At 36.5% G+C, this 13,214-nt stretch overlaps 1 protein-coding gene across 4 annotated transcripts in view; it reads right to left on the reverse strand.

Annotated features, from left to right (window-relative positions):
- Window positions 1-522: 522 nt before the first annotated feature.
- PPP2R5E (protein phosphatase 2 regulatory subunit B'epsilon) overlaps window positions 523-13,214 on the reverse strand; it is a 78,532-nt gene continuing 65,840 nt past the window's right edge. For 3 of the 4 annotated variants that reach the window (XM_086750172.1, XM_086750171.1, XM_086750173.1), the window contains exons 9-14: window positions 12,581-12,634; window positions 12,424-12,474; window positions 11,448-11,567; window positions 10,214-10,341; window positions 7,740-7,841; window positions 523-5,067 (exon numbers count right to left, since the gene is read on the reverse strand). In XM_086750172.1, the coding sequence (XP_086606298.1) occupies window positions 4,968-5,067; window positions 7,740-7,841; window positions 10,214-10,341; window positions 11,448-11,567; window positions 12,424-12,474; window positions 12,581-12,634 (555 nt within the window). In that variant the 3' untranslated portion in view covers window positions 523-4,967. The remainder of the gene's footprint in view (window positions 5,068-7,739; window positions 7,842-10,213; window positions 10,342-11,447; window positions 11,568-12,423; window positions 12,475-12,580; window positions 12,635-13,214) is intronic. The other variant, XM_086750174.1, reaches the window with a different exon arrangement.

Below are 13,214 nucleotides of genomic sequence, written 5' to 3' on the forward strand. Positions count from 1 at the left end.
GTTTTATTGCAGCATCCGTATCTACTGGGCTTCTGCTAAAGCTGCTCTCCAGCACTGCCCCTCACCAGGTTCCACCGCGGTTCTCTCCGGAGCGCGTTTCCCCTATACGTAACCATCTTACACCTTTCTCTTCACTTCCAAACTGCCAGGCAGAGTAGGACAAGGACTGAAACAGTAGAATGATGTTACGAAGGAAGAAGTTCCTTCATCAGCTGCAAAGTGCAAGGTTCAAAGGGTTTACAAAGAACATTTTGTGGCTCTAACATCTCCTCTGCCTCCCTCACAGGAATGGCTGGGTGCAGTACGAGGATGCTCATCACTGTAAACAAAAACTGAATGTATGGTAATTCTGGCAGAAACTTAAAATTACCACCTCATTGTTTCATGATTTTTTTTTCCCTCAGGCAAGTGTCCTTACACTTAACACATGCGGATGGGCATCTGATTGCTGGAAGTTCACTGTTGAAAAAGTACATCACATTTAGAGGGGAGGAGGTGGAATAAAAAGCCAAGCACCTGGAAAACACTTCATTGCTTCTTTATTTAGATGCACCCTCAGTACAGAGCCTCTTGAGCATGTGCAAAAGAGGAAGATTACACATTTAGAGCTGGGAGCACCATTGAGTTCGAGTTTCTTTGATACCATTTTTAAGAAAGTAAACTATTTCCAAAGAATGACATTTGAATCCAAGAGCTTAAGACCTGCTTGTACTTTATCCAGAGGTGGAAGGTATTTTTATTATTACTTCGATGTAGAATAGAAGACAATTTCACAGTCTGGTTGGACCAGTCTATACATTTTCATATGCACCTTTTAATATATATAAAAAGTGTTTCATTTTTCCCCCCTACCCACAGATAGTTAAATGCATCCAAGTTTAAAAACAGTAATGGACCAGAGCATTCCTATGGGGAAAAATGAACTTTTGCTGCCCTCTCCTGCTTAAACAATGAAATGCTAAAATATTAATATCTATGAATCTAACGCTAATCTTGAAACAAAAAGCATGACAGGTCATTCGCTATACTACAGTCGAAAATAGGACAACAACAAGAAATGTATCAGTACTATTTATATTTGAAAAATCCTCATCCTTACATGAGGTTATGAATACAACATATTTACAGTAAGTGATCCAAATAACAAAAACTTGTATTCAGAGAGGTCATGGTAAAAAGCGTGTGCTTCTGGGAATGGGAAGCAACACTTGGATAAAAGTTTTCAATCAAAATTAGTTCCATTCTGTTTCAAGATACTGTTTCATAGACTTCAAAACAAAAAGCTGGGCTATAGAAAATCTGCTCCACACACCAACTAGAAAAACTAATCTGTGGCTCACTCCAGAGCTGCTAAGGGAAGCGAGTGAACCAAAATAAAAAAAAGCCACATGTAAATAAAAACATTCTTCAATCTTGAGCATTGTCACCCTTATCTTGTTTTAGGGCAACTGCTTTGGGATGGTATTCTTGCACAACCAAGAGAAAAGGCCATCTTTGTTTTCCAAGACAGACCTAAAAGCAAATTATTTCCGTTTAACTTGGGGGAGAGAAGAATCTAGTCTTTCCCCTCCTCACAAAGCAATAAGAGGTTTTTAAAGCTCCTAATGTATTTTCCTTTCTACAGAGTGAGAGAGCCTGAGGCTGTACTTACGCACGTAAAATGTTAAGTACAGCTGCTGCATTTCTTACTCATGTAATTCTTGGCTCTAACATCCTCTATTTTTCCATATATAGGAGGAGATAAAAAAAAATAAATTAAATCCTTTTATTTATGCTAACAAAACCGAGATTAAATTTACTGCAACGCTGCTAGTGAACGCTCCAAAGGCATTAGAACACTTTTATTTAAAGCATTCCAACCTTTGGAAGAGAGACAAAAAACACTCAAAAGCAACAAAAGCAAAACAATAAGGGAGACTTGCAAGATGAAGAAAGCAATGTGTGCTCAAATTTAAAGTATATGAGAGGAACTTTACTTTTACAGTTGTTCTATCCCCATGACCTGACCAATGCCCTAGTACTGAAAATGCAGCTCTTTCCTTTTACCAGAGAGCATTCGACCCTTTCTCCTGAAACCAATATGGTACAGGACACGAGCGACCACCCAACTGCTGTACGAGCAGTTAATAACAACATTTACACAAATAAAGGTAGTTTGTGGAACTCAAGAAGCAAAAGAAAGCATAATTAAACAGATGCACTGATCACACTTGGGCCCATACGCTGCCTTCTTCTTTGCCTACAACTCCAACTGACACCAATGGGAGCTCTGCAGAGCAGCAGGACATCGCATTTGGATTGCGGCAAACAGTGGATCCCGGGGGTACGGTCATATCATTGTGGCAAGTGCTTCTTCACGTACATGGCACAGTGCAACCTAGCGTCGTATCAGCCTTTTAGAGTCAAGTGACTAATATCACATCGTCTTGTTCACTTTAAAGAAACATTCCTTCTTGGAAGTGATAAATCATCTATTAACTTCAGGTACCCCCCACTATCCCCACAACAGAGGTAACATCAGAGGTAACAAAATATTGCAACCCATCAGGTTCTCATCAGTTTTGTATGATCAATACCAGAATGTCATGTCAAAACCAAAAATAGTTATGAACAAACAACACTCACCTAAACTCTAAGTACAGGACAAGGTGCTTTTTCTAATTTCACATTGTTGTGTTTTACTCCACCAGGTGGAAAACATTAATCTTTTTTCCTCCGTTCTATCTCAGTTTCTCACAATTGAACACAGTCTTTGAGCATGAGTTTAAGTCCACCCTCTTGTAAAGCATGATCATTTCACACAGAAATCACACTAGCAAGAATTTTTTTGGTAACAGAAATAAAAGACTGTCAAAATCAATGGGCTAAGGGACATGATTTGTTATAAATTTATTTAATCTTCAGTATTTCAGCTTGCACCTTTGCTTCAGCACTTTAAAATAAAATGTTTCAACTATGACAGTAACTGCCTAATTTACATTGCGTCCCAGTCAGTGTTCTTAAAAGAAGCTTATATTAATCCCATTAAACCACGTTGTGTTTCGTGTTGCATATGACTAGTTTCACTTTTTTTTCCAGAATTAACAGTGTCAAGTTTCTACAAAATCGTTGAGTTTACAACATTCGTGTGCGCAGACCCAGGAGTACAAACTGTGACCTGATAATCCTGAAACAGTCAGTAGTCTAGGAGGGAATTCTTTTTTACCTCTTTTCCGTGCCTGAAAACAAGAAAACTTCAACTCCTACTGTATATTTAAATGGTAGGAAGAAAAATATACAAGCTTGTATTTATACTGTACTTCTATCAATGGCAACAGGTCATAAATTCATGTTTGCAACTATCACAAAGACTCATGGACACCAATTCAGTTTTATACTGTAAATACGGCTGGATTGATGGTTTAGGATTATCAATTCACTGTTGTCGTATGTCTGTAACAGTTCAAAAGCATCCTGGAGAAAAATCCTGAAACACATACCTTTCGGTATATAATAATGCAACTGCATTAGCTAAATATATACTGTACATAAGTCTTATCAGCATTTTACCTACCAAAGATGTAAGATTCCACTTTCAAATACAAAGCAGATAGCCAATAATGTATACTTATAATACAGCCCTCTTCTTTGTTTTTCTGTTTGGTTTTTTTTTTCTTTTTGTTTTAAACAATTTGGTCACAATGCACCTTTGATATAAAAGCATTTTAAACTTTATTATTAATACTCAGAACATTAGGATTTCCAGAATTCTTTTCAGTAGCATTTGTAGAACCACTTTTGGTAACAAATACAGTAGTTAGGAATGAGCATCCAGATGAGAATGCAGAAGTGTATCATCCAGAATCCTTTCCAGCTAAGACCATAGGGCTGGTACTGTGAAGAGTAATAGTACTAGAACCACAAAAACACTATAGTATGTTTCTTAGAGGCTACATCCTCTTTTGCTGGAACACTTTATAAATACATATTAAAAAGTAAGGCAACAACTCCAAACAGTCCAAACTGCTAACTCAACTCAATTTCCAATTAGATGCATGACCACTGGAGATCAATTTCATGCTTGCACTGTCTTGCGTTTGTCTTTATTCTTTCAAAATGGTCCAATAAAAACATACTGTAATAATTTAGCGATTAATATTTCTAAAACACCTCCAGTATGTGTGTCCAATGCCATATCACTAATACTGGTTAGGTACTGAAGTCCAGGGTGTTGCCACTGCCCATTTTTAAAGTACTGTGGACATTAATTTGGATTTGCAATAAATAGGTGCATGAATCCAAAGCTCCCTTTCCTACTATGTTTATCACCTACTTGTTTTTTAACTCCTAATGTTCAAATTAAGGAAGCACCAGAGACAGCCTGGTACCAAAAAAATGCTCACACCAGTAAACAAAACTTTTATTCAGGACCTATGTTTTTCATGGCCCTGATCTGAATGGACATTCAACTTATGAAGATGTGCAAAAGGAAAACAAGTCAAATTACAGTAAAGTTATCCAGAGAAGGAGGATGTTACACAAACTCATAAGGAAATGACAGTCTTTTTTCTCTTTTACTATAAATACACTTAACAGTTTAGCAGAAAGACAAGCTAAATTTTAAGATTGTTCACATTTGAAAGTTGTATTATACTCTCTGCTCTGCTAACGATAAATAAGGAACAGGTCCTGACAATGGAATTTGACATCGCTATTTTCATCAACAGATCTTTGAAGACTGGTTTTAAAGAAGGGTTAAAACAATGATTATGTTTGCAAAGTTCTGAGAAGTCCATCTGCTGTCCAAACTTTGGATTAAAGTCCTTATTTTTTTCCTTTACTTAGAGACAGGTATATACAGTGCTGTTGTAATAATGAAACAAATGTGAAATCTACTGTAAAGTTGCACAATACAGAAAACTGTTGCTCCATCTTCTACTACATAAATGTGTGACTCCACAGGTTAATAATGCTGTTTTGTTTTTTTGTTAAGTTGGAATTATTCCATCACGTCTAAGACCTCTCTTTAATTCCAAATCCTCCAGTTTTTTCCACAGTTCTTCACGCTCTTTCTCTTTCTTCTTCTCACTGGCAGATGAAAGAAAACAAAGAGTTAGCAGGAGAGACGACTGTAGAATATTTATGTTTTAAAAATATATAGTTGACATTAATTAGTAGCACTAATTCTGTTGAATACAACTGTAATTTTCCTAATTTGTGTTTTTCTTTTTTTTTTTTTCTTTTTGTTACCTACATAAATATCACTAAACAAAGCAGTAGGGAAAGAACATAAAATAAAAGTCAAACAAAGTGAGTCTTCTTGGGCACTAATTTGTAATACAGAGAAAAAAAATGCAGTGGACTTCTATTATTCAACAGATATATCATGATTATAAAAATTGGACTAACTTGCATTTAATTATTTTCAAGTCTTTTTATTTAAGCAAGGTATTTTAAAATCTTATCAGTAACAGCCACTTTCTAGAATAACCATTCCCTTATCCCTTCAGAATCACTGTTCTTTTTTACATTGACTGGTGGCTTTCATACAGCTTAGGCACCAGCCAAGGGAAAGTTCAAGTTACAAGATGTGTCTTCTGTTCTGTGATCTACTACTTTTTCCTTACCAAATTCCTACAAGGAGATCTATGTAGCATTTGCTTTAACAACAGACTTTAATGGCTGATTTGGTGACATTAAACAGCTAACCTAACATTTGCTTTACCTGCATTATTTGCTTTCTAAATTTCCTGTCTCTGCCATAGCTTGCTTTGAATAAATCTCCTTAATACTGCAAGGCACAAAATGTTTTCAATTGCTATTAAATCACCTCGTAGGTTCAGATGAAATGGAAATCTAACAATTACAGAGATATACAGATTCTCTGCCAGTCACATTAGAGAATTCTTTAAAAATATTTCAGCGGATTAGAAACATTCCTACACATCTTGAGTCAGTCAAAATGCCAACATCTGGCTCATTTATTTAAAACTTTAATTTCCCAAGAGTATTTTAAACGTATTTAAAAATACAAACAAAAAATAAGTGAAATAGCCTGACACTTTCAGTCTACTTATCATCAGTTTTCTTCTAATCATTAAGAAATACACACCTGCTTACCTAAAAGGCCGTTAGAGGATTATCACCTCATCCAACTTACCTATTTGACCTATCATAGTTATTAACATTCAACATATTTCTCCTCAAGCTTTAAGTGGTATCAAAGCTATCCTTTAGAAATGCGGTTTTATTAAGACGTTAAAGATTTTCTGTAAACATTAATGTAAATATCCCAGTTTATAGATTCAGGTATTTACATGATTTTATTTTTAAAATTATAAGTAGTAAATAAAAATGGTGAAACAGTCACCACCAGCCTTGATAGGGGATACAACGTCAGTAGGTGCAAGAAAAATTCTTTGTGCAGTTCAGTCAATAAACTTCACCCATTATCCAGACACAGGACATACTACTACTGTGTCTGGTCCTGCTAAGAGCAGAGTTCCTCATCTTAAAAGGCAAAGTGCTACTGCAAATTTATTTCAGGCACTGAGATCCCTCAGCACATGGCTAGATTAGATGGCCAGTCCTAAAACTGCCTTAAGTCCTAAGACATGCCTTTTCTGCCAGAAAACTGCGCAGCATTGTCTCAACTTCACTAGGAGACTGAGCCTTATTTATCCACACCTATCTAGAATTCATCTGGCATCTTAGCTCAAATACATATCCAAGTTTTTAGAAGTAAAATACTGTGTTAATGAACTAACCTGTTAAGTGTAGTATTTTGTGTCTAAAACTTTGTATTTTACAACAACAAAGCAGAACAAAGGGACAACTGTCCCTCCTCCTCGCAAGGGCGTTGGACTACATGACCTTTAAAGGTCCCTTCCAACCCAAATCATTCTATGATTCTATGACAGCGTGACTCCAGTCACACAGTTCAAAAAATACAGCCTCCAAGAGCCATCAGAGACTACACTGACCTAACAAGGTCTGATGACCTACAGTACCCTTGCCTTTTCTTGAGGGAACCCTGAGTCACAGAAAAGGTATGACTTCAATGAAGCTGCAAACTGCTCAGAGTTCCTGAAGCTTCTCTGTTTTTTTCACCTGACACTTTGGATAAGACTAAACTTTAGAGAAAAGACGCTGCACTACTTTTGGAAAATGAAGATTAAGGAAAATAGCAGAAAAGACAAAAAGTATTTTACTAGGGTGGAACTAACAATCGTATGAGTGGCATATCTAATGGATCCTGCATGCTAAACCACTCAGATACAGCAAGACCTCCAAATAAGAAACGAAAGGGCTGAGAGATGCCTCTTTGCTTTAAGACAACATCTAGCCTACAACCAGTAGTTTGGAAAAATCCAGTCAGTGATTTCCCTCATGTCTCTTTCCAAACCTCAGTGTAACTTTTTTGAAGTCTTTAAGCAAAGTGTTATCTTTAAACCCTTGTTTTTCTTTTATTATTTAAGATCTTGATATACTTAAGTCTTTTGGAATGCAGAGTCTAAAGGAATTTTGTGAGGAATGTGGATTCCCAAGAAACGTAATGGGTACTGTACTTTATAAGGGGTAAAGAACAACCTCTACATATTACCTTACATCTCACAAGGAGAAGACTAAAGGGCATGTGAGGGGAAAAATGAGGCACTGTGTCTATTATGTGTGAGATTATACAATTACATCTGAGTATACAGGAAAAACAAAACAGCAGGCCTTATGCACAGCTGACAAAAAAAGCTTTAAAAAGTTACCGCTGACGATCTGACTTGTAAGTGGCTGTCAGCTCGTCAAACATGGTGCTGTTCATTTCCATAAATGCCTTCAACACATTGTAGACTAAAGCCACAATAGCCCTGTGAAACATTAAAACAGAAAAAAGAAAGGAGTCTATTAGTTTCAGGTGAAATCAAACGTGAAATAAAAGTGTCTTCTCTTACCAGCATTTCTGTGACCAACTCTGCTCTTGCAAGTATGATAATGTAAATTCTTTGATTTCATTGAAACTAGTTTTGATTAGCATATTTAAAGGTGAGAATCAGCTTTCATGTCTCTACTGACTACATAAATGGAGCAAACCAAAACTCTAGGGCAAAAGGTAACAACAGAAAGCTATTACATATAACTACAGACTCTTCCCTCATGCTGTGGAGCAATTCTGAATGCAACTCCAGGGATTCAAATCATCAATGCTGACAGAAGGAATAGAATTTAAGCACAAAGTGAGAGTGATTCATATTTCCTTATGATTATTCTATGCAGCTGAATATTCAGTGCATCTATGCAAAACACAAGGCTGTATTTCAAGAGTGACTTCCTTGTACTCATACATTTCATATTCATTTTCACTTTGGTATGGCAAAAAGATCTTAAAAAAACCCACAAGTCCTTCATATGAGTGCTGCAGTATCTGTGTAAAACTCTGTGTGTGTATACATATGTATAAAAAAAAAAAATTATATATTTTTATATATTTTTAAAAGGTATATAGTATCTATATATCTTTTTCTCTCCTATTTGCTTATTGCTGTTCCTGACTTAAGAGCGAATACACCACTGCTTATTTGAATCTGAGTTGCTTAATTGCATAAAGCATGACAGGCATGACATGTTCATACAAGAAAAAATTATGTATAACAATAATAATTTCAAAAAGGCTTCAAACGCATTCTGTCCCACAAAGGTTCAAAAAATGCAGAATCAGTTTACTCCTTTATAACATCTGACTGGATAACTGCCCTAAAATACACTAGAATTTCCAAAGATGGGTCTGCCAATAGTCTGATTATCTAGACGTCAAAATTCCTTTCTGTCAGAGTTGAAGATAAAGAAACAACAAAGCAACTGAAAAGGGAGAAGAGAAAGAAACAAATCAACTTTCAAAGAATTTGGAATAGATTATCAATCAAGAGATCCCAGTTCCTGATCCACTGCTATGGTTGTCGTATTCAGAGACAGGGCTGCTTAAAAAAACAGCTCTTCAGCCCGGAGCAGTGAATCAACATTACAGGTGCCAGGAACCTTTGGAGCCAACCTATATAGCAGATAAACTACTTCCCATCCACCCCTTCTGTCATTCACCTCTATCAACAAACTGACTTTTGTTGCCCACATTTTAAAATATTCTTATAAATATAAAAATTATTTAAATATCTTCTTTATTTTACACGTATCTTAATCTGGCTTGTATGTCAAAGGCACAAAATTCCTGCGGGTATGAAAACCCTGTAAACTGGGATACTGGAATATTCCATTACCAGAAGCATCCCAGTGCCTAGTATAAAAGGTCGGGCAGGAACACGGGCAGGCTGGAGACTGGTAATGCCATGGAAAGTGTCTTTTTGTGAGCAGCAGTTAAAGAGGCTTTCCAGTAGCATTAGATTTGCCATGTAAGTACAGAAACTTGAGGGTTTGGCTAGGTACAGAACAAAAAGATTGATGTTTGAAAAGATGAAATGTTTTACAAATACTTTACAGTAAGGTCTTAAAGTAACTGGGACCTGAATTAGTGCAGCTCATTAAAAATAGTGAGTTTATGAAACGGTATTCATCTCAACTTAGAAAGACTTTTCAACTAAAGTACAAAATACAAGGCATCTAACTGTAACTATTTTTCACTGAAACACTCCTCACTAGGTCATTCAATTTAAAAATTAAAATGCCGTTAACAGGATATCAATATGAAGCAACCACTCTATTACTGTGGTAATAGAGAACAGCTGTATTTAAATAAATTTACAAAAAACAACCCAACCTAAGAATATACTGATGTCTATATGCTTCATAGATGTTTAGAAAAGTGCCAGTACCAGAGGTATCAGTATCATCCATGACAGCTTTATGAATGCCAAGCAATATTCTTCTAGACAATTTACGATCAGGCTTAAGATGTTAACCAGTTTATAAAAAAATGTGTAGGAGAAACGCTTGATGAGTAACACTTTTTCTTCAATAACAATGTAACATCTAATTTCTCTTTTTTCCAACTTGTGACAACATCTATTTTTATCCCATAAGGTACTGATTTTTGTACACATACTAGACAATTAAGAACATTTTGAGAAAAGCTCAAGTACAGAGTAATTAATATTGGCATTAACAAAGCTGCACCTGCTCATGCCAGCTTTGAATTTGGATCTCTCCCTTTCAGATATTCTTCAGCAGACATGCCCTAAGTTTCTCAGAGGTAGGTCAAATGGTACGATAAAGCGTAACGGCAAAAACTTACGGATTCCAGTGTTCTTTAGAAATCCTATAAAGGCTGGAAAACATGATGGGAAGTATAACGTTTGAATTCTCCTCTATCAAACTCATGATGTATTCGTTATTCCAATAATACAGCGCTCTTTCGGCCACCTTTGAGTCAAATGAATAAAATATTAACAGGAATTCAGACACACCTAATTTTGTAATATTCTGAAGGCAAAACAAATCACAGAGAAATTTCACAAAGATGAATTAACAGGAATCATTAACCTTGGAATTAAAACTCTACTTTAATCACTGGTATAACATGCATTAATGGAATTAAGTTTTTACCCTATAATTCAGTTCCCACAGCATCCACTCTCTCTTTCCCCTGAGTGACACGTGTTACTCACTGAAGACCAGGTGCAGACACTGCATTAATGCTGCAGCTGTGGAGGGGAAGGGAGAGCAGACAGACTTCCCATCGCCCCTTTCCTGTGACTGCAGTCGGAAGGAAGAGAGCAGTGCTGGGGTACCAGAGGAAGGAGACAGCGAAAGGCCCAGTAGCTACTGAGCTGAGTAAGGGAGGAGAGATCTGAAGTGTGGGGAAGGTACCGACAATAACAATCACCTTGTGGAGGAGCTGGGCAGGGCTAGGAGGTAAAACACCGATCTAAATGATGCTAAAAACAAATGTAGTCTAAGGAAGAGCTGAAAACAGTCACATCTGCCTTTGTGCCAGGATAGGTGACCTAGCTTAACAGGGAGACACTACGTGAATCCTATCTCCTCTTCACACACGGCTCAGTGTAAATCCCTATTCATTTTCCTCCTTCCCATTACGCCATGCGAAGAAAACAGACTACGTGTTGTATCACCTCTAACCAGATACCTCCTTACAGATGGAAGTAAGCAGAGAAAGAAGAATGCTTCACAATACTGTGCTAAAAAAGGGAGCAAATACATCCTACACGGCCTACCAGTCTGAAGGCCATACAGGGAGCACGCGTTACCTAAGGTGAGAAGGGCTCAAAGTCTGCTTGGATAAGGCCTTATGTGGTTCAGAACGGCTGTGCTGTAACCCCAGACAGACCTAACAAGTTCTTAATGGAGCTCAGAACTAAACTTCCACTGCAACGTATCCTCTTCCATAGAAATCCAGAAAACAAGTATTTAAAGCCATGTAACATAAAATAATATTTACATTCAGGGGGGTGTTATGTTTGAAAATGAGACTATACATTCCCATACAAACAATAACCTCTACCACTGACCTGAAAATGAGGGCTAGAGACACACTTGGCAATTTGTTTAAACAAGGGTTCCTGGATTTTGACAAACTGTGATGGTTCGATTACATCCAAGATTTCCTCCAGCTCTCCTAGGAACATGACCTAAAGGCAAGCAAGGAAGCGTTGAATATAAAGCCTCTGAATCATCTTGATCAGCATAATGCTGGTAATCCTCAAATTCTACCACTTCACAGAGAAATGGAAGCCTCACTAGCTCAGCAAGACGCTCTCTCAAAAAACATGACCAGTTCTACCTTTAGCAGCTTCTGGATGCAGTCTCTTAAAAGAAGGAGGACGAGTGTGTGCAAATGCTGTATTTAAAGTAATCCTTAACACAAAATTCAGAACTGCACCAGTATATCCATGCTGAAAACCTAGCATGATACAGACAAAGAATTTGGCCAAGGTTTAAACTTTGATAACTAAGAAGAGTAGCTTAATTTTACCTCATTTTTGGAAGCAATATTCAAAATAACAGTTTTGCTGTGTCACTGAATCTTATTAGGGAAGCTCAGATTTGCATCAAGAATTTGAAATAAAAATGCAAAGGTCTAACTGCATCTTTTACATGTTTAGCAGGCAAATGCCAGGCAACAAAATATCTTTGATCCTCCCTGGAAAAATACTATCCTCACATATAAACAATATCAAATCTAACAGAGTTTTCCAATCTATCCTCAACTATGTTTACTTTCTTCTTTCTAAAACAAAAAGAAATTCTCTACAAAGAACCAGTGCTTATTTTGTGAACAAAAACAATGGTTATCAAACTTTTCTCTTCATAGTCAAAACTATCCAAAAAAACAGAATTCAAGCATGGAAAAATCACCTACAAGAATTAATACCAAGATCCACCACAGCATCTGCTATCTACCTGGAAACAGCTGAAGATTCTCTGCCTATTATATTGTAGAACAAAATAATTCTTATGTTTTGTTAATACTAGCATATCACTTACCTCTTTCTGACTGCAGGTTTTTGGCCAGAATTTCATTAAACCTCTAATGACCTAAATTAGAAGGAAAAAAAAAAAAAAAAGTTTGATTTTTTACTTTTCTCTCAATGGGGTAAGCCGTTTATGATGCAAAAAAAGAAAATATGAAAGAAATATTTACTGGTTCTGTGAGTGACGGGTCTTTCTCCAGAAACTGTACTATGCAATACGCCAGCTGCGAAGAGGTAAAGATTTAAGAAAATGAAGTTAAAACATTTCTATTAAAAAACCACAAAGAAACAATTTTTTTTTAAAAAAAAGAGAGACTCAAGGCAAGAATGCTATACAGCTTTCTCAAGTTGCATCCAATTTTAAACTGAGATGTATAATTTGCACTCTGCAAATCCACTGAAAGCTCAGTCCATAAGAAACAACAGAACACATTACAAAAACATTAGGGTGACAAAATAGTAGATACAGTAAAAATCAGAACAACTTGGAATTCTAAACACAGTCATACAACCAACATTTTGAAGTTTCTATTACTCCCTGAAACTGCGTCTTTTTACACATTTTATACATCGGCAAAATCATGAAAACTCTTGCAAGATGAGCCGACACAGCTAAAACCTGGAATAACATATTTAGAAAGCACAGCTTTATCAGCATAAGAAAGACTACACTATCTGAAAATCAGAGAGAAAGGCAACAGGTATCACTTATCAAAAGAAAAAGTATGTCACGAAAGCTGAATGTACAAAAGATATACAAGAGTATAAATGCAGTATCAAGAAATCTGTGAGGGAAAACGTTAG

This window comes from Chlamydotis macqueenii, chromosome 5 (assembly GCF_036417535.1).
Source record: "Chlamydotis macqueenii isolate bChlMac1 chromosome 5, bChlMac1.mat, whole genome shotgun sequence".
Taxonomy (NCBI): domain Eukaryota; kingdom Metazoa; phylum Chordata; class Aves; order Otidiformes; family Otididae; genus Chlamydotis; species Chlamydotis macqueenii.